Source organism: Biomphalaria glabrata, chromosome 13 (assembly GCF_947242115.1).
Source record: "Biomphalaria glabrata chromosome 13, xgBioGlab47.1, whole genome shotgun sequence".
Lineage (NCBI taxonomy): Eukaryota > Metazoa > Mollusca > Gastropoda > Planorbidae > Biomphalaria > Biomphalaria glabrata.
In genome coordinates, this window is record NC_074723.1 from 23630697 (window position 1) to 23652703 (window position 22007).

A 22007-nucleotide genomic window follows, 5' to 3' on the forward strand; every position below is an offset into this window, starting at 1 on the left:
GATCGGAAACAGATGTGTCAAATGTGATCGAATCGGATCTGATCGTATCCAATAGGATCGGATAGACCTATCAATTTTGATCCCAATAGAAATTGATCGGATCGGATTGATCGAATCGGATCCAGTAGGATCGGATCTGGTCTGATCAAATTTTATTTGATCGGATCCTCTATCAACTTCGTTGCCAGTTTCGGGAATGTCCAGACTTCCATCCAGCCAACATTTAACTTGCAACTTTTAACTCGAAGAGAGTGCAAGCTAATAAGTAGGAATTGAAAAATTAAACGAAACGCGACATAGAATAAGCCTAATAAGCTTTATTATCTTGGCGGAAGCATTTTTTTTTTTTGTTCTTTCCATTTTAAGCTTTAGACAACACATAAAATAACATAGATCACTCAAAGTTACCCTAGCTCAATAATCACAAATAAACCCTCGGGTCAATTTGGAATATACAAAAGTTGGTTTTTACTTTATAATTTAATTGTAATAGGAACAATATAATATCATATATTTTATTTTTAAGTGTATCATCTTTGAGATAGTAAAAGATAAAATGATAAAGTGGTTTTTGTTGTTTTGTTTGAAAGGGCCTGAGGGAGGTTCTGCTCGAAGAGAATTTAGAAAAGGTCATCAGAGTTAAAGATTTTTTTATTATTTAGTGATAATATTTTGACATAGCGAAGCAAAGATTTTACGTTTTGAAATGTGGCATAGATTACGTTCCTCGATTTTTCCCTATTAAACTCAATTATACACCAACGTAATGTTAATAAGGTTACAAAGACAGTTTGTGTGGAAACACAAACTGAAAATCAGCCCCCGAAGTGGTCCACCCAGGCAGGTAAAAAGGCAGGTTTCAATATTATCAGTATGAAATTCTATCAAAGACAAATGACAGAAAATAATGGAGAAAAAAGGTTAACAGATCTCGTGTGGTGCCCCATCGGCCCAGCGGACCAAAGGATAGTTGAAAGTGAATGTGAAGTTAGATGTGAACCTGGCCTAACTGATGTATTATAATGAATATCTAATTGATCTAATTGTTTGGAGTAGGATAAATCTCTTATTCCTCAAGAATAAAACATTTCCGTAAAAAAATGTTTTTTTTTTTTTTTTTGGTTAGGTATGATTGGCCTGTTGTATATTTCAGTTCACGCGATAATATGAAAAACTACTTATTAATTGTTGTTTTAAATTATGTTTGACTTATATGAATACTTATTATATTTTTCTCTTTAAAAAAATAATAACCATTTATTTCTTTTGTAAATATATATTTAGTATATTAGAACTTACATAACTTAACAATACAAACATAAAAAAAATTTTGACAAAAAAAATCTTCAACCGTTTGCATAAATGTGTTAAAAATATGGTAAATGTATGCCTCCACTAATAAAAAGCCTCACCTGTATGTTACTATTAATAGTAAATAGTTGTAAAAGTGGTGTATTTTTATGAAAAAACTACTTGCATAAGTGATTTAGAAAATTAGAATTTTCGCTTTCAGAAAAGTAAAAAGTAGCCGTTACATCAGAACTTTGAATGGTCTAAAATATTGTTATGTCGGATTTTCACTATATTTTCTAGTTTACGAGATCTAAGCGGGACGGACAGACGGACGGACAGACAGGCCACACAAAACTAATAGCGTCTTTTCCCCTTTCGGGTGCCGCTAAATATAGGATTTGAGAATTAATCTTTCATAAGAGACTTATTAGTGACTTGGTTGTTTGCACGACACTAAAGTCAGAAACAAACATCCGGAGGAAAAGCTCCCGTCGCCTCAGCGTGGCGCCTCCGTGGAAACGTCCGCCCGGTAAAGCGGAAAGGCTAAGAAAGAGAACAAACATGGCCTCCTGTGAGCTACCACTGTGTGCTCTAGAGAGTGTGTTGCACATGGTGAGGAGGTGAGAAAGGCCTACTAAGCCGTCTGCATCCATTGCACCGTTCCCTAGCTGGGGTCATACGGATGGTGATGGCCCTTCCACGGAAAGCAATGGCAAATTATAGGAATATGAAGTGTCCCCTCGTGGGCTCAACCTCCGGCCTCGCATGAGTCGGGGGGAAACCATTGCGTTGGTTTAAGGTACCGTGACCCATGAACAAACGGATGTGATTAAATGATCATCTAGTTGATAGGGGCCTCCAGACAGATGGGTAGGTGAAGAGCCAATCCTTCATCCTGGTCACGGGATAAAATCCTTTTCCTGGTCAAAGGTTAATAAAAGGGATTTATCTCGAACCTTTTTGAACATCTCAACGAAACAAACATCTGCCGATATAGAACAAATTTATGTTCAGACACCATCCGCATGTGATCAATAACCAACACAAATTTCTATCAATGCAATACAGATAAAACAGCACTCACATCCTCTGATATTAACTTTCTTAGATACTCACCTCCTTTGATACTCACCTCCTTCGATATCCGCTGCCCCACCACACCCTTTTGTTTCGCTGTCACACCCACCCATCCTTCCCTCTAGTTTTGCCTCCTCTTCCGGATTTTCCGCGCTCTGCAGCCGGAATGTGATCATTTCTTTTCCGCTTTTACAGTCAGACAAAATGTCGCAGATGATTTTTAACTAGATCTATCAGTTTACATTGTGTGTTGATAGTTTGTCTTCAGTAATATGTCTTGAGTGGGCGAAAACGTCTTTTGGTCATAACATTCTTTTAGTTTTTACATCTTTCTGTTATATTTCTTCGTAGGCTGAATGTATGTGTGAATCTTAAACTTTTTTTTTTACAACGCTTGTATCAACTCCCTCTGTCTGTCTGTCTGTCTGTCTGTCTGGTACAAAGGCTGTACACGTGATTTCTCCAACACCAAATCTCGGATCAAGCTGAAACTTTGCACAATTATTTCTTTGACCTGACAACACAAGAATCAATTTTAAAAAAATAAATTAGTTAGTCAACTATTTGTAATTAATTATTTTGTTTGGTATGTCGAACAAGAGTAAGAAATTGAACATGACTGAATTAGTCCGCTTTATAGGTTGTCGTTTTAGGCTTGGCAAACACAAACATGAAATAGAAACAATAGATAGCTAGACCATATTCCATGTGGTTACCATGTTGGCTTTAGAAGCCTGAGAAGGCTTTAACCCACGAGTTCGAATTCAGGTCGTTCACCTTTTTTTTATAAATACATTTAAAAAGCCATCACCCATCTACCCCTTTCTTTCTCCCCTACCCCTTTCAACTGGTCCAGACAAGTAATAAGATCAAAGCTTATTGAGAAAGCTAAACGCGTGAAATTGTGCTAAACAAAAACTGTTGGTAAAAGTCTAGATCTATTACAAATTTAATTACATGACTGATCCAAACTAATTGAAACACTTAATATAAGGTCATTTTTTAAGTTTTTTGTTGTTTTTTCCAGCTAGTAAATGCAGTTGAACCATAATCTTCAAATACAAAAACAAAATTTAATAAAATACTCTGAAAGACACAAAGATAAAGGCACATTCCTCGTCCCATATGCTAGGACAAATTTGAACTAATACTCCTTCTTCCCTAGTGCTATTAGAGCATGGAATGGGTTGCCTGAGCTAGCCAGGAAAACCAGTGACTTGGCAGAATTTAAGTCATTGGTTAATATGCATGACTAAATGCATGACGCGTAGGACGTAATCATGTTCTTTTTTGAAGTAACGTCTGTATTATATAAGATAAGATAAGAAGGTGGTTGTATTGTAGCACCAAACACGCCCTCTCTCCTGGACAACTGAAATTCATCTGGCGTATTAAAAAAAAAAAACAAAGCCGCTAATCTTGCATCATTCTACAAGTCTAATATTATTGTAATGTTTTCACTCTACAACTAACAATAAATATTCTTATTCTATATCACCTAGAACACACACACACATTATTTAACAGATACCTAGACAATATATATGTTTCTATGTATCTACATGCAGTATGCAAACTGTACTCCTCCAAACAAAAGTACATGTTGTCGAAAGACCACTTATAGTTTTTACTATAGACTCTATTTATATACAGGCAATGCTTTGACACATGTTTCTCTTCTTGGTAATAATCTGAAGAGTTGAGTCAAAGACTAGTCGAACTCTTGACCTTTGGAAGTTTGCCTCCATCTACTTTTCATAACAAACTTCTGTCTGGTATAGATTTAAACAGATGTCAATTTTTACATCCCTATTACCGATGGATCGTAACCCAATACGTGCGGGCTAGAAACGAGGCCGAAGGCCGAGCACAACGGGTAAACTTCCCCATATTCATTCTCTGTACATCAGTCTTGCATGTGTCCGCCATAAAAACAGCTACTTGAGCGGATGTTTGTTTTTCCATTCCGGGCAGTGCAATGGACTTAATCCTTAGGCACCCCAACGGGGGTTTTGTTTTGCTTCACTATAATCGTCTCCTCTAACGACAGTTTTTACACGAGCGCCAGGTTAAGAATGAAAAGCGTTACCCGGGAACTTTTTTATACATAGTAATAGGCCTATATTGGTTTCCTATTCTATCCATAACATTATATCAAACTAGGTCCTTATATATGTGATACAAGACGAAATACTGTGTTCAAGTTTCTGTAACATTTTTTTCTTTCGCCCGCTCTGTGTTTAGATTCATACACATTAATAATAAGACAATGTCTTCGCTTCCGACGATTATTATTGACTGCAGTATTTCACATGACCACTCGAGCCTAGTCTCCACCTACATATTTTGATTCATCTAATGCAGACAAAATGAATGTGGAAGTCACCAGTGAGAAGTGAAATTACTTTACTTTAAAAAAAAGTACCCTTTAACTTCTATAGGTCACCACTATACTACATTACTTCTATTATTAATTAGTGTAAATTGTGTAATATAATAAAATACGAAGCTACTGATTGTTCTTAAATGGCTTGAAATATCCAAACTTTTTGTTCTTTAAATATGAAGAAAATCTAGAACGATCTTATTAGGGAATATAGCTCTTGGAAATCACAATAGATTACTTTTGACTCGTCGAAGCATGACTAATTTATGACGCAAAAGTTATTGACACCCATCCGTTGATCTGATCAGCGCACATTAGCTTATGAGACACAAGTAGCATCTATCTCATAATATTACAGGCCATGGAAGCTCTAACAGGTTTGGTAATAAGCTAATTAGTGCTAATAGCTAAACCCATCATTTGTATTCCAGGCTGAGTGAACAGCCTCTATCATCACAAGAAAGTACTAAGGGACCGCAATGAGCTATATCCGCTAGCGGCCTTATGAGTAAGGGAAGAAGCAGAAAATATCCTAATCATATCGATATATACTCTTTCTAGTACATATATTTCAGTTATTAACAATTCTACAAAGTCCAAAAAAAATTGAAGCCATCCGGACCAGTTGTCTGTCATGAACTGAAAACGAAAATGTCAAGCCCGCACTATTGGAACAGACAAAAGAATCACTCAGAAACATAATAATAATCACGTCACGAAAACTACGAAGCCGTGAGTAATACTTTTATAGACCTAGGTTATCAAGTTCAAGTTCTGAATAGTGGATTGCTTGGAAAAGGTGATGAACCGTTTAGCAGTGTGTACTAAATACTGGACAGCTGTATCAGAGGATGAATAGTTCAGCAGTGTGTACTAAGACCGGACAGCTGTATCAGAGGATGAATAGTTCAGCAGTGTGTACTAAATACTGGACAGCTGTATCAGAGGATGAATAGTTCAGCAGTGTGTTCTAAATACTGGACAGCTGTATCAGAGGATGAACAGTTCAGCAGTGTGTACTAAATACTGGACAGCTGTATCAGAGAATGAACAGTTCAGCAGTGTGTACTAAAACTGGACAGCTGTATCAGAGGATGAATAGTTCAGCAGTGTGTACTAAAACTGGACAGCTGTATCAGAGAATGAACAGTTCAGCAGTGTGTACTAAAACTGGACAGCTGTATCAGAGGATGAATAGTTCAGCAGTGTGTACTAAATACTGGACAGCTGTATCAGAGGATGAATAGTTCAGCAGTGTGTACTAAAACGGGACAGCTGTATCAGAGGATGAATAGTTCAGCAGTGTGTACTAAGACTGGACAGCTGTATCAGAGGATGAATAGTTCAGCAGTGTGTACTAAGACTGGACAGCTGTATCAGAGGATGAATAGTTCAGCAGTGTGTACTAAGACTGGAAAGCTGTATCAGAGGATGAATAGTTCAGCAGTGTGTACTAAATACTGGACAGCTGTATCAGAGGATGAATAGTTCAGCAGTGTGTACTAAAACTGGACAGCTGTATCAGAGGATGAATAGTTCAGCAGTGTGTACTAAATACTGGACAGCTGTATCAGAGGATGAATAGTTCAGCAGTGTGTACTAAATACTGGACAGCTGTATCAGAGGATAAACCGGAATGACGATGGCTGAGACAGTGGCGTAACAACCATGGCGCGAGTGCGCTCGGGCCCATGAGCACTCAGGTGGCTTTGCAAGGAAAAAAAGCGAATGTATCACATTTCTAATACGTACATCTTTTGCTTGAAGATGTTTCCGCATTGAGTCTCACGACACTGTTACTTGTAGTACTCTACTTCCATTATGAATGATGATACATTTAGGAACACCCGATAGTGATTTTTGTTCAACAGAATACAGGAGGAAGGGGCGTCACATTCCTGAATCCTTGCCCAAAGGTAACTAGCTACACTACTGGACTGAGATATGAACTATGCTTTGACCGAAGTATGACTGATATCATTAAGAGATAACCCAATTTAGAAGTTTCAATGAATTTCATCGCCATATTCATTATATTGCATTGTGGGTCGAAATGATTTTAAATTCAATTAATGCTATAAAAAAATTCCTTATTTTGCTGACAAAAACGCAAAGGTCTCTCCATTTATTTAGTTAACATCATAACTGTTTTAGCTCCTTTGTTCTCAAAAACAGCCCAATTGTAATGTTAAATACGATCTTGTCTGGCTCCTTTACAGAGACAATGTCATTTCCGGCCTTCTGCCTCATCAAAAAAAAAATAACGATAGCAATAATGAAATGAGCAACTAACTTGTGACCTTAAAGGTCAGTAGACGACATGGACAAATATGAGAAATGCAGATTACTATCCGTCTCAATCAGAATTACCATCCAATGTACTCTCGAGAAAAGTGCATGGAGGATTGAGAGCAAGTTCTACTAGGTCTACATCTATTACCGAATATTAGAGGTATTTTATTTCAGTCCAATGCACCAGTAGCGTCACTAGGGAGTGCGGGCGTGCGGGCCGCACCGGGTGACACTCCCAAGTGGAAAAAGTGTACTTTTGCAAAAAACAAGATGTAAAAAAATATTTGCAACAATATTCAAAGCATAGAATTGTTTTGTATAATTGTGCCTAATGTTGAACAATTTACTAAAATTTTTATTTTGTTGTTTTGATAAATAATGGACAAGTCTAAAATTAGAAAATCACAAAGATACAGAAAAACAAACTACGCACTCAAAATGCTATGAGCGTTGCCAAAAGGGGTTTTGAGTTCAGAGGGGTTTGATGCTAAAAATATCTCTTCAATATAAAAAAAAAGCAAATTACACACTAAAATTATTTGAGCGTAGCCAATCCAATCGGGGATTTTGAGTTTAAACCCCTCTTCTACAGATGGCTTTTTTTTAAAGTTTAAAACCCCTCCAGATGGTTTTGAGTTTAAGATCCCCCTACAGAGCATTTTGAGTTGGAAAACCCCCAACAGATGATTTTGACGATAAAACTTCTCTTTTCAATATAAAATCTAAAGCAAACTAAAGTCACTTAATTCCAAGAGAGTATTTTTACCAGTGGCAGGGTTCCATTAATAAACTGCAGTGAATAGTCATCTGCTGAAATTGAAAAACACTAAATGTGGCTCAACAAAGATGGCTAAGACAGATTTTAGGAGTCAGTTATAGAGATAGGGTCTAAATCAAGGAAATCCTATGCCGAACTGGGAGTCGACCCCTTAGTAAGATTGTGAGAGAGCGACGCATGAGGTTTGCGGGACATGTTCTCCGACAAATTGAATTACGCATAAGAAGAGTTGCAATGATATCCTAGTACAACTTGACGCCACTCATTCATGGAGGTCCTCATGGTAGGTGGGAAGAGGCTTCAGACAATACCAGTGACAGATTTTTATGGAAACAGCTTGATGTCAAATGCTCCGAACGGCGCGGGAGGGTCTAAGTCAGTAAGAATAGCACATTAGGATTTTGAAATAGAACTTTTTAATAGCAGAAAAAATGCACTGTAGATACAAAAGATCCACCCCCCCCCCACCCCCGAAAAAAATCTTGGCTACGCCCATGAAGTTTATTACCCTAGCTTAGGTTTATTTAGACTTTAGACTGATACGTGACACTATAATTAATGTAAATAAGGAACATTGAGGATTACTTTGCACAGACTGCTTGGTATCACAATGTTTCTATCAAAGTAGACATTAGTATTTCACGCAAATTGAAGATAAGTCTTCAATGAATAAAGGGAATATTCTTGAAATTGTGGAAATGTTATCCAAATATGACCCTGTACTGAAATAATAACTTATAAGATTTAAAGGCACCGATGCACAAAGAAAATGTTTGTTTCCAACCTTGAACTAGAGTTCAGAGATTTTATAAATGTTTTAGAAAACCACGTACAGAATATACTTATCAGAAAAATAATATGTACACTGGTATCTTGTATCACAGTACACCTTACATAGATTTCTGAATTTGCAAGATATATTAACATTGGCAATTTTTTTTTTTAAAGGTAAAATAGAGCTGATATTATTAGTTCTAATATCGTAAATGCCTGTATAGGGATGTGCTTAAGTTAATGATGTGCCTATTTCAGATATAGCTTCAATGTCTGAAGTCCATGAAGGAGTGCAGGCAATATTAAGAAAAGAAAGTAAAAGCAAATTTGATTAAGCAATGCGATCGAAATTCTTTATCAGAAAATGCCTCTTGCATAACGCTTTCACCATTTTCTGAGATCCTTTAATTAATAATACTGAGGTGTCATGTCTCTCTCTCTCTCTCTCTCTCTCTCTCTCCATATATATATAAAGACTATTTTTGGTGCGTAACTTTCTTTCATTCCGATATTTTTTTTTATTTATGTTTCATTCTACGCATATCTAGACTTAGATCTAAATCTAATTTTTCTCTGAATCTAGATAATTTTCAGACAGAATAAATGTAAGGAATCATCCTTAGGTCATGCAATGGGATTATCAAATGAGTGTCTACAAAGAACAGGTGTAGCCCTCTTATCTTCCTGCATTATAATAACCCCTATTCATATACACACACTATCTTTAATAAAACGCACCTCCACCAGCAGTACACTTTTTGGCCCTCGTTTATCCAGTGGAACAGCCATCAATCTCATAATTCTTGGCATCCTCTCGTAGAAAGCCCTCATTCACAACCTTTTTGAGAATCCCCCAATTCCTTTTTTTTTAATCCTAAAAATGCATGCCGGTAAAACACTGTTTTAAATAAAGTATATCCTCTTAGCTTATGCAAATTTTTTACCCGTAAATAATAAAAATATTAATTAATAATTTATTGAAGCTTTGTTCTTGCAGAGGAACAGTTTGAAAAAAGAAAATGAAGTGGGTAAAGAAAATTACTGTTGGTATATCTTAGTCCGATCTTTACCTATTTATTTTTCTTTGTCGGACATAGATCTAAATCTAAAGAGGCAGCTAAATTAAAATTACCCATCTACACAAACCGTATTATACACCCGTACAGTCTGTCTCCATGCTGTCATGTCTTGAGCTATCTCCTCACAATACTTTGGTTGATGCTTGTGGTTCTCATGTCTCGCTTGCAGACATCCCTCAGGTTAGTCTTGGGTGGCCGTTGGGTCTGACTCCCTCCATAAGTTCAGCGTATAAGATGTCTTAAGGGATTCTTCCATCTGGCATGCGAGTGAAATGTCCGAGCCAGCGTAGTCTTCTCTGTGTAAGAAGAGCATAGATGCAGTGCATATTGGCCCGTTTCAGAACGTCCTGGTTGGAGACATGATCCCTCCAGGAGATGCACATTATGCGTCGCAGGCAGCGAAAGTGGAAGCAATTAAAGTGTAAACAATTAATAAAACTCGCAAAACACAACATCTAAACATACCACTGCAAATTTTATTTCATTTGTTTGCTTTTTCTTATATAGATTAATCTACGGTACTAAGTATTTGTAAGAGTCTGTGCATTATTAAAATACAAAAAAAAAAAAGCGATGAATACTTATAAATTGAATACATTTTGTATAGTGCAACTTTCATGGTTATGGCATTCCGACGTCTACGGTCCAATCTCCATAGTACCATAATTGGGGGGGGGGGGTATCTGGAAGCAGATTTCCTTGATGCCTTTATACAAGCCTTGTCTTCGAGACGAAGATTAATGAGGAGTGCAGTATTTTACGTGGCTACGCAGCGCCAGCTACGACCCACAAATTTTGCCACTACCAACGCAAACATAACCATTATATGTCGATGGTTCATTTATAGTCTCTTTTCGACGTCTACGTCTGTCCTTGGCAGTGGATTTTCTTTTGTGTATCCCGCGGCCTTTGTAAAACGAAAACAACAACAACAACAAAAAAAAACCCAGCTATCTCGATCTGACGCCGCCTGCAGTCAGATACCCTCTTCTATGTCAATTAAAGCAAGTTGGTGCCTAAGTTGGTATTTAAAGCGTAAGCCCATCTGTGGGACATCTCTGTTACGTCAACCACATTTCAGCTAAAAAAAAATATTGTCTTTTGCAAACGTTCGTCCCCCCATACGGAATAGTGCTTTCTCCAGCGTAACTGTCGGACAATAAGAAGTTCCTCCATACTGTCCATATCGCTGGAACATCGCTGTTTGTAGTGCGGTCTTGCCACCGTTTGTTCATGATAGAGCGAAAACATCTTTGGTGAGAAGTCTTAGTTGCTTTCTGTATAGTACCAATGTCTCAGGTCCATAGAGAAGGGTCTAGAGAACCAACTCATTCCTGGGGGAGTCTGAAAGCACAACTGCTTGAAAATATGCGTCATTCGATACTATATGCCTCCTTGATATGTGAAGTGGTCTACCACGTTAATGGGTTGTCCATTTAGGCCCACGGGGATTAGGCCTATTGAAAAATTCTGAAACATGAATTCTGTTTTGTGTTTTTTTTTGTTGTTTTTTTTAGGTATATAGATAAAACAAAATTTGTGAATTTGTTGACTGCTCCGATTTTTTTTTTGATTTTTTTTTTACCAAAAATTGATTTGACGAATCCTTCTTTAGAATACCGGTACTAACGCAGTTTTTTAAGTCTTTCTGCCATTTAATTTATTTTGTTAAAAGTAAAAAAAAAGTATATGTTTTACCCTAAAGATATTGCATTACTTGGTCTTTCGAACTAAAGACTTAATGCAGGGGCGGACTGGCTATATGGTGTGACAAGTCGGATTAAGATTTGGCCGTTTTGGGTGTCTAGGGGATTTTTATGGTTTGAGAATCCTTACTTGCACATATAAACTACAAGCACAGCGTTATAATGCAGGCAACAAATACTATATTTAGATGTAAACTTATGTACAGTTTATTATACAACATAAGATAATGAAAGGTGAAATGCTGTACAGATGCTAGAATGGGATCTAGCGTATTTACATTAGGAGACTATCATCATCAGATATTAGAACCAAGTGGTCTGAGTGTCATTAGGCTGGTTGCTTAGCTTTTGTTCCGGTGCTGCACTGGTGAGACTGGTGTGGCTGATACTGATGCTGTCTGCTGGTGGGCTGGCGTAGTGGATCCAGGCTCCGTGTGCAGTCCAACTTGTATGGTTGCAGAGCTAAGCTGCGTCTACCAATCAGTTAAGCCAGTGACGAGTCTGTGGCTAGCGTTGTTACTTGGACTCTTGAAGGATGAGTAAGACTGATGTCTACAGATCTGGTGCCAGCAAATCTGCTATCAGCTTTAGGTTGCTAAGATTTCAGGCGGATGTAGCCTATAGATAAAAGCTGCAACGATATGATGTATGCGTCGGTTTAGCCATAATGATAACACTGGGAGGTAGATGCCTTTCCGTGAAGGACATCTTCAGAATGATGTATAGAAACTATAAGCTAGTTTCATAATTATCAAAGGGACCTAACAAATGAATATAGTGTCCCATCAAGGGAGATAACAATAATAATGGGGACTCCCATAAAGGGAAATAACAAACAGTAATAAGTGATAAGTGATAAGTAATATAAGTGACGCTCACCAATCGCGGTGAATAGCAAGTACATACATCACTAAGATAAATGAGATGAAAGGGGAAGGGGAGATCAACGTCTGATACTCGCCCGTGCTCTCACATAAGTAAACATAGAGCATAAGTAAATACATACTCAGTAATAAGACATGTTTACATAAATGTTTGGATAATTCCCTGCCAAGGAATTAATCAATGATACTACGTTGAAGGCTCGTGCTGAGCGCTAATATATCAGAGTTAAAACAATAATAGTTAAAGAGCTAAATACATCTGGTAAGAATTGTTAATAAACTCTAGTCCAGCTGGTTTGAACATTTAGCCACAAAAGTCATGATATAAAATATAAGTATACAGTAATCTACTTACATTATCCATGATAAGAATGCACAAATAGGTACACAAATAATGTAGTAATAAATGCACAAATATACATATATACATTACTAAGTAAAATGGTTCTCAAGCACTTTACTAAGTTACATACCACCAATCCAAAGTGAAATAAGGGAACGAGAATAGTCTAGAGCTCAAGCAAGAGATAGATGTGCTCCCTGTGGGCTCTCCAGCGTGAATGAGATCGGACGATGAAGTTTGTCCATATACACGTGGATAGCCAAGGGGGGGGGGTGAGTGGCGGGAGATAGGTGCAAAGGTGGTCTAGACTATTTGACGTCTTTGACAAAAGGGGTCCACGCTTGACCGTGACGAGAGTTTCCGGGAGATAGACATTGCGCGAGGGCGCGAGTTGAAAGCCCAGGAAATCAGCCCAGGTGGCCAGGTGGATTATGAAGGGGAGATTATCGGAGCTCGGCCAAAATCAAGGGAGATTATACCTTGATAATGGCTAGTGCTAGACGAACAGCGTTGCCCGAGGCGTTGAGTTGAATGGGCACTTTGAAGTGACCAGCCGCTCCCAACAAGGGGGGGGGGTCAACGGATGTTTGCCAAGATAGGAAAAGGGGAGCGTACTCTTGTCAAGAGTCTAGTGTGGCACGTGTCAAGGTGGGATAGTTAAATGTGACATCGCTGCCAAAGGGGGTGGGGTTGGATTGGAGGGGTGGTGGCTGTGTTTTTAGCGCTTGATTGGCTAAATTAATAAAATTGATGATTAATAGCGAGTAAATAAATTAATTAAATGCTTAGACCTGAGTGATATCTTGAGTGAGCTAAAACGGTTCGTCACATATGGGCATTCGGGCAAATGCCCGGTGGGCCGGTACCAAATGAGCCGGTCTGGTCGTGACCAGATAATTTTTTTAAAAATTAAGACAGCTTTAAAAAAAGGGTGACAGCAGCAAGAAAGAGATGTTCAAGTTTTTTTTTTTGGACAATTAATTTTGTTTAAAATTCAACTAGAATATCAAAAACTTTTCACTATACTTATTATCATTTGCAAAACGTCAGACCGTAATTTTTTGTTATGTACGAGCGCCATGGACTTCAGCACTTCTTTGATATCTTCGAGGTTGTGTTTGGCCTGATCATTTTGCTGGTCGGCATGTACAAACTTTTGCTTAGTTCGAAGTCATTAAAGACGTAAATTCTTATACTAATGAACTGGTTTTATGTAGCGCTGTTACATCCGCTATTGAATGAAAGGAGATTTATAGATGAAATAATCAGGGCCGTATTTAAGGGAGGGCAGGCGGGGCTACATCCACGAGGAATATATATATAGGTCGGTATCTCGACGTCTCTGAAACTTTTAAGTATCATTTTTTTTTCATTTTTAACGCTAACACTTTAAAACTTAGGTCGGCTGGCAACGCTGTCGTTAAGTGTCCGCTTGTGGCATGCTCGTAATATATGAATGAGACTAAATTTAGCATGTTTTTAGATATAAGTATTTTTATTCCTAAGTGGAATTTCATGAAAGCTTTTGAAAAACTGTAGGGGGCCTTCACAAAAACCTTTCCCGGGGTCCCCACATACTTAAATCAGACCCTATAAATAATGGGTCATGGTACATTCTTATAAAATTCGCGTTTTTTTTAGAATTTACTAAGACGAAGCAAGAGCTTTTCACATTAAGTTCCCACTAACCGTTCTGCTTTCTCTAATCTTTAAATGGAATAGGTTGTTTGAGTCAGCCTGGAAAACCAACGACTTATCAGACACCCCATGACATGACACATGAAATGCCTAGGACGCAATTATCTTCTGTTTTTTAAAGTAATATCTGTCATCTAAGTAATATCATAACGTAACATTTCATACTATTGTCACCGAGGGCAAACACTCCACGAAAGATAAAGCTGAAGAGATAATTTTTTTTACAAGATATTAGACGATCACAACATAAATAAGTTCATTTAGCTGCTCTGGCCTGCAGGGTTCACTGTCTCCGCCACTGCCTTCCACTAACATACACCGTTCACTGCTGCCACCTATGTCTTATCGTTCCAACAGGGCTCTCTATCTTGCCACTAAAACAGGTCACATTACGTGTCTCAGGAACAATAGTATATATACACTAACAGGAATGACCCTTTCCAGTTTCCTCACAACACTTCTTCCTGACCAGACAACCTACACTGCTTCTGACCCGCTTACCACACTGGCAATGATCCCTTCTAGAACTCAGGCGGTTCTAAGCGTCTAACATATCTCTATTCTGTCTCTCTATCTACTTGGCTGGAATCAACAGTCCACCATCTTGTTTCTACCCACTCACTCGTCTTTAACAGTGCCCTGGTGCGCACCATACGCTTCAATGTAAGAGCAGAGATATAACAATATATTCATTTCAAACTTATTAAGACTGCTATTGTACTGTTAATAGTTTTCAGACTACATAAATGTATAAATAAAATACAGTATGTAATCCTACGCAAGCATACATCCAGTATCTGATGCATTATCAAACTTTATTAACATATATTATACACATATAATATGACATGTCATTTGTGGGCCGGGTTATATGGTAATGCCCGGGCCGATTTTGACACCCAGTCCGCCCCTGACTTAATGAATATAGTAGGCTAACTGCAATATTAATGTCTTAACGTAACCATTTGAGAAGACTGCAAAGACTTTTTTCCAAAGCCAATAATAGCCCAATACCTTTAAGCAAAAGATGCAATGAAAACGACTCGAGCTGCGATTCGGATTGGGAGTCTTTAAGCGATCGCTCATTTTTGTCATTACTAAAATGTTTCCAAAATAAGTAGGCCTAAATATCTTTCCTCAACAAATTATTCACCTGAGCGAAGCTAGGTCACCTGGTACTATAAATATAACAGAAGAAAGCGTCGCTCTCATTGTGTGTACATTTGTATATACCAATAACCGTTACACCAAACTACGACAGGTAAATGATGTGAAATCTGAAAAACGAAATTATTATGAAGTGAATCAACAAAAGATTGCGGAAGTAAAACCACGTGATACACAAGGAAATGAGTTAAAGATGTGATCTACAAGGAAATATATTACGATACTTCTAGGCTTAATCTAGGCATCTATATAGACTAGACGTAAATAAAAAGCAGCGCATCTAGATCTATCACCAATATCTCTGGGTTTAGTCTATGTTGCTTTTTTTTTTTTCATGTGCACTTAAGATTTGATCAATCGATTCACTTTATTCACACCGGGAATGTCCGCAACAGACGAATTAGCAGCAAAACTTAATCGCAGAAATCTAATTAATGAGGGCGAAGAGGGAGCTCCCCCTCTTCCAACCAGTAATGTTTTTAATCCTTATACTGAATTCAAAGAATTTAGCCGAAAGCAGATTCAAGACTTTCAGAAAACCTTTAATAAGTAAGTTAGACTTTATTTCCAGACCAGAGTATTTGTTAGCATAATATATAATAATATTTAATAATAATAATAATATATTATTATTAAATTATTATATTTTATTATATAAAATATAATATATTTTTATAGATCTATATAAATATATATTAATTAATATATTATAATATATATTATAATATATATAATTATAATAATATTATTTTAATATATAGGTCTATTATATAACTTCTAAAGTTTATTCTATATAGATCTAGACCTAATTGACCTTTATTCTAATATAGAATAGATCTCTAGAATCTAGTAAAGTAATCTAGATTGACTAGATGGTAAAACTTTACATCGAAGGAGTTACCGACATTAACTATTTATACTATTAAGAAGTATTAATATTATTAGATCTTCATTGTCTTAATAGATTTATAGCTCTAGACTTTAGTCTAGACATCATGAAAAATAATTTTGTTTTCGTTTCTTTACAACTTAAAAATCATTTATAAACCTCGATTTTTCCTAAATGTGTGGTTTATATATTTGCAAATCTAAATTATATAATATATAATAAGCCATCTCAATATGTAGATATGATGTAGGCAAAGACAAATTCATTGACTTGATGGAGCTGAAGCTGATGATGGAGAAGTTGGGTGCCCCTCAGACTCACGTCTCACTAAAGCAAATGATTAAAGAGGTTGATGAAGACTTGGATGACAAAATTTCATTTAGAGAGGTAAAATTTAAAAAACTAAAAAGATCTTTTACAGAAATTGTATTTTATCACAAAGTAAATTACAAAATTGTAAGCCTTACTCTCCTCCTTTTTTTTTTAGTTATTGTTCTTCCATTCTCTAGCCAGCTTTTAGCTGCTGAACTTTAAGCCTTCATTTTAGTCTGTGGTATGGAAAACTAATTGTATCTGCTCTAGTATATAGGAAGCAAAAAAAAAACAGCCACTTCAGTCTCATTCATGCATTTTAAAGATAACCAGCTCCTATCTATATAGCCTTTTTTTATGTTGGTCTTGCCATTGCTTTATACACCTGCACATGTGATAAAAGTAATTTTAGATATGTTTAAAGTGAATTTTTAAACAAATAAAAATTAACTTCCTGTAACCAGTGACATAGGCACACATTTTCATTCAATATCAATTGATGTGGCTACTTAAAACTATTATAATGGAGAAATAACAAAAAAGTAAAGTTAAAAATAAAAATTATTTAACATTCTCATGCATTAATTAAAAAGTAATTGCAATGAAAATAATCTCTTTTCAAAGACTTCTTAGTTCTTAATTTTTGTTTTGAGATTGCTTAAAGTCAATAATGAAGCGCAATTTTGTTTTGTAATGGATAATGTTATTGTCACCTTTCCATTCATAAAAGAAAACCAAGAGTTTGACAAAATCTTATAAATCTTTTTCTCCACCAGTTTTTGTTAATATTTCGCAAAGCAGCTGCTGGAGAACTTCAGGAAGACAGCGGATTGTATGAACTCTATAAAAACATGGATGAAATTGATGTTGATGTTGAAGGTGTTAAAGGCGCAAAGAACTTTTTTCAAGCTAAGGTTGGAAATTTTTTATGTTTGAAACAATGGAACAAGAAAATAAGTACCTACTTTTTAGATGGTTTAGTTCTATTAATTGAAGAGAACATCATTAGAGAGAAGATATCTTTTTTAAATAACAATGAAAAAATAATTTTAAAATGTGAATCATTTACTAATATTGAATAACAATAGTTTTTTAGCAAGAATACTAGACTAAAAAATGAAATAATTTTTCTGCAGAAATTTCTGATCACATTTTTTTCTTTCACTACATGTTTTTGTACTAATAGATCAAACCTATTACATACTGTTACATACATAATGTTTTTGTAATGTCAATAGTTTCTCCAAAAATATAAATTTAGTTCTAGATAAGTAAAAGTAGTATTTTTGAGTTTTAAAATTAATACACAAAGTTCACTCAAAAATCTAATTCAAATTGCATTCTTACCCAACTTAAAGTTTTTTCATTCTATATTAGGAAGTTATTTACTTTTCTTCTCACATTTCATAATCTAGTCATGTTGAGGCATTGTGAAGATTGAATATCTTACTTTTGTACTGCCCCCAATCAAATTTGAGCAATTTTTACATTTCTTTTGGTTAAACAGATCCAGAAACAGACTGAAAGCTGTAAATTTGAACAAGAGATTCGACAAGAACAGGAAGAGAAGAAGAAGCAAGCAGAGGAAGCCAAAGAGAGAAAGAAAGCTTTTAAAGAAAAGGCCAATCTTTTCAACAAAGTTGAATAATACACCAAGTCCTAGATTCACACACTTTGACCATGTTGAAGTCAGATATCTGCAGGTTATATTGTTTAGAGTATTATTCCATTGTGTAAACATAGGAAACAATTTCATTTGACTCTTTTTGTACTAAGAAAGTTACAAATTAATATTGGCTTTTAACATTGACAAAAGGGTTTTTTGATAAAACAATGCTAATGATTCTAACTTTATGTTTGATCACTTTGTAAATTTTAAAACCTATCAACAAGAAGTCCAAGAATAATAAAGTTACTTATTGTTTTGCTCTTGATATTAATTATGTTGTCTTCCTCATGATAGATCACTTGGGTATTTATTACTGTTGAATTGTTACATCATACAAAATAAAATTACTTTTACTCTCAACATAAACTGATGAGTATTTCATAATACAATCAAAATGGTGCTTTATTTTACTCATAGTATATTCCTTCTAAAATCGGTATAATAGATAACATAACTTACCCTATCAGCAAACTTTGATGTTCCTAATATGAGTGCATGTGTTTTCTACACCCTGTTTTTGTTGATAATCAGTTTTTGTTTTGAATATTATTGTACCAAGAATAGATTGAACTTGACAATAAAATGCTGACCTATGTGTGAAGCCATTTGAAATAAGGCACTGTGTGTTTTGATTCAAACAAAACTTTGATATTAGCCATTTTGTTAATGATCTTGTTTATGTTTCTTAATGGTTTATATTGCCATAAAGCATTGGTGCCATTTAAAAACTAATTACACTTTAAAATTTTTGACTTAATTGGAAAATAATATTTAAGCTTTTTCTGTATTTGGTATTTTTTTATTGCTAATTTATTTTATTTTTTTCAATAATAGAATTTTTCTTATTCAGATTGTATTTTTACTTCTTTTGTTTGTCTTTGAATTGGAAGTGATCTATTGAAGAAAATAATTAAGTGTTAAATATTGATATCTATATGGTGCCATTAAAGGATTTTGTTTGAAGCTTAGTAAAGATTATTGGAACTTTGTGATATGTAGTGTAGATTTATCTTTTGTATGATCTGTTTAACATCTATAATCAAAACTATTTGACATTTTTTCTTTCTTTTTTCTTTATCTTGGCATGTCATTTTTCTAAAGGCTAAGTTTTTGTATAAGCATTATTGTTACATTTATATATCAGCTTTTCTATAATTTATTTATATTTGATAAAAAATAAATATGTGTTTAACAATTACAAATATGATAATTTCATTAAATAATATTACTATAATGCAAATTCTGTGGGGTTTTTTCTCTGACAGTTTTGTACAAATAATATGGAGCTAAATGTGATATTGATATAATGTACTTCCAAAAGTTTGATTTGACACTATTCATGATGTAACCCTATGATTTTGAATGTTGTCTATTACTTCAATTACTTTAGCTTAAGTTTAACTTAAGTTCCCTTCTACTTACATATATACATCTATTCACTATTTATTTTAATAATAAATATACATTGACCTGATATCTAAGTTCTAATGATACTTGTAACAGTACAGAATTAGATGCATTCAGCTTTAGCTATTTTTTAAAGATGTTTTTTTTTTTCAATTAATTACTTTGATTACAATATTTTTGGCCAGCTTAATTAAGAACCCTCACTTCATAGTTTATTTTATTTGTATTTTTTTTTCTTTGTCTTGTTCAGCTAATGATAATGATGCACTTTACACTTAACTTCGACCTAATTACATAGATTTTGTAAAAAATATACACTCAATGTATTAATCAATGTATTAAAAGAGGAAACTTACACTTTAGTATTCACCTTGTTAAGATCTAAGCCTTTTCTTGGGCAACCATTCAATATTTATTTCTGTGCATGCTGTATGTGACTCACATTTTTTTGGAATGAATTAAAACTTGAAACATTTTATTACATCATGGGCATAAATTTATAATTTTTATAAAAGGTATATTTATTATGTGAACATATTGTAAAATTTTTCTAATGCCAGTTTAACTCAGTGCTTGGAATATTACACTTAAATATAGCTGAAATCAGACTTTTTAAGAAACGAGATATTCATCTTATTAATTACAGTTGATCCTTACTCAAATGTATACACAAATATACACTAGAGATTTTAATTACTAGTTATTCCTTGAGTTGCCATATTGTAGTCTAAATCATCAATGATCTTCCTGTTATGGCTTTTATAATTGCAATCTCAAAAAGATCACTGAGTACTGTATGTTTCTCTGTTAAACATCTTCTAGGTAAGTCAAATGGGACTTAATGTTCTTATTGCATTTATTTACTGTAGACATAACTTAGGTATGGCTGATTTGTTGTGAATGATAGTCTCATAGTACCACTATCTTCTTGCCAAATGAAATGGCTTTGGAGATTAGTTTAGAAAAATATAGTATAAACTGAATGTCATTTGAAATTTATTAAAACATTATAGTGAATACATGTGTATAAAATAGATAATATATTTATTAGCTTATTTTTTTTTTTGTCATGCATTTGATATTGTAAACATATCAATGGCCGCCCACAGTGGTATCTTCCAGTAAATAAGAAGCTGGCACTTAGATTTGCTATGTTAAAAATATGTTCCTAGTATTTATAATTTTTATGAGATGCACAAAAATTAAAAAAAAAAAATTCCTTTATTTTATATTTATTAATGAAATGTAAAACACCATAATCATTTTTACTAAGTACAAAGCTAGACATAATGTTGAATGTTGCTTTGCATACTGTATTTTGATGTGCATAATACATGTACATCTTGGGTATTTCATTGGAGTGTTAAATGTTTCCATTTAGCTAAACTGTGTGAAAGACCATATATCTTGTTTTAATAAATTACATTGTATTTTTTTTTTAAAGAAAAAAGGCCAATGAAAATTTTTAATAGAAAAAATTGTCTATAATATTGTATGCAGCAAACATTAGTTTCAAAATGATTTTGCTATTTTGATTGTATGCAAATGTTAATATCATAATTGGCATTGATCACTATCAAATGTGATTTTCCCATCAGTCACTGGGCAGCAAAGTTATGTCCCTTGTTATCGTCTGTATTCTAGACCTACATGTATTATGTATTATGCTGAGTATGTGCTGCAATATTCAACACTGCAAGAAAAAAACCTTCTTGTATTTCTAGTAATATGGAGATTGTGTGAGTTTCTTATTCCTTTCACTGCTATATTGGTTGAAATCTGTTATCATCTGACAGTATTTACACCAGCTCAATGAAAATAGATCTCTATACAATTGAAACCAGATCTACTACTTTCCTAATCTTCTTGTTCTGTCTTTTAATTTGTTGAATAATGGAATTGAGATTTATTATCTTCAGTATTTTTTGTAACAATTATTTTTTTTAAATCAGTAATTATATTTATAATTCTCCTTATGCAGATCTGTAAGCTACAATGCTATCCTTTTTTTTTTAAAGGATGTGACCAGTGTCACTTTCATATTTTATTATTTGATTGAATTTCTTCAATATTTGTGACTCTTTAATGTATCTTTTTCTATGCATCTATTTATTACTGTACATGGATTAAGATCTTCTTGCCGTTTTGATTATACTTCTAATAAAAGTTTATTCAAATGTTTTGTTTTGTATTTTGCGGCCCCCACATATTGGGAATGCCGCGGTTAGTTCAGTGTGGTCTGTCTGTCTGTTA

At 34.7% G+C, this 22007-nt stretch overlaps 1 protein-coding gene across 1 annotated transcript; it reads left to right on the plus strand.

The window, feature by feature from the left end:
* The first annotated feature begins 15642 nt into the window (after nt 1-15642).
* Nucleotides 15643-21931, plus strand: LOC106079219 (EF-hand domain-containing protein D2-like). Its single transcript, XM_013240367.2, has 4 exons — nt 15643-16026; nt 16606-16753; nt 17455-17592; nt 18186-21931. The coding sequence occupies exons 1-4, from the start codon at nt 15860-15862 to the stop codon at nt 18324-18326; spliced, it is 594 nt and encodes a 197-aa protein (XP_013095821.1). The 5' UTR covers nt 15643-15859; the 3' UTR covers nt 18327-21931.
* The last annotated feature ends 76 nt before the right edge of the window (nt 21932-22007 follow it).

Excerpts from the sequence above, each read along its gene's own strand:
- LOC106079219 (XM_013240367.2), top strand. The coding sequence starts at position 15,860 with ATGTCCGCAACAGACGAATTAGCAGCAAAACTTAATCGCAGAAATCTA. Across the intron at positions 16,754-17,454 it reads ACAAAATTTCATTTAGAGAG|TTTTTGTTAATATTTCGCAA; the intron begins GTAAAATTTAAA and ends TTTCTCCACCAG. Across the intron at positions 17,593-18,185 it reads AGAACTTTTTTCAAGCTAAG|ATCCAGAAACAGACTGAAAG; the intron begins GTTGGAAATTTT and ends TTGGTTAAACAG.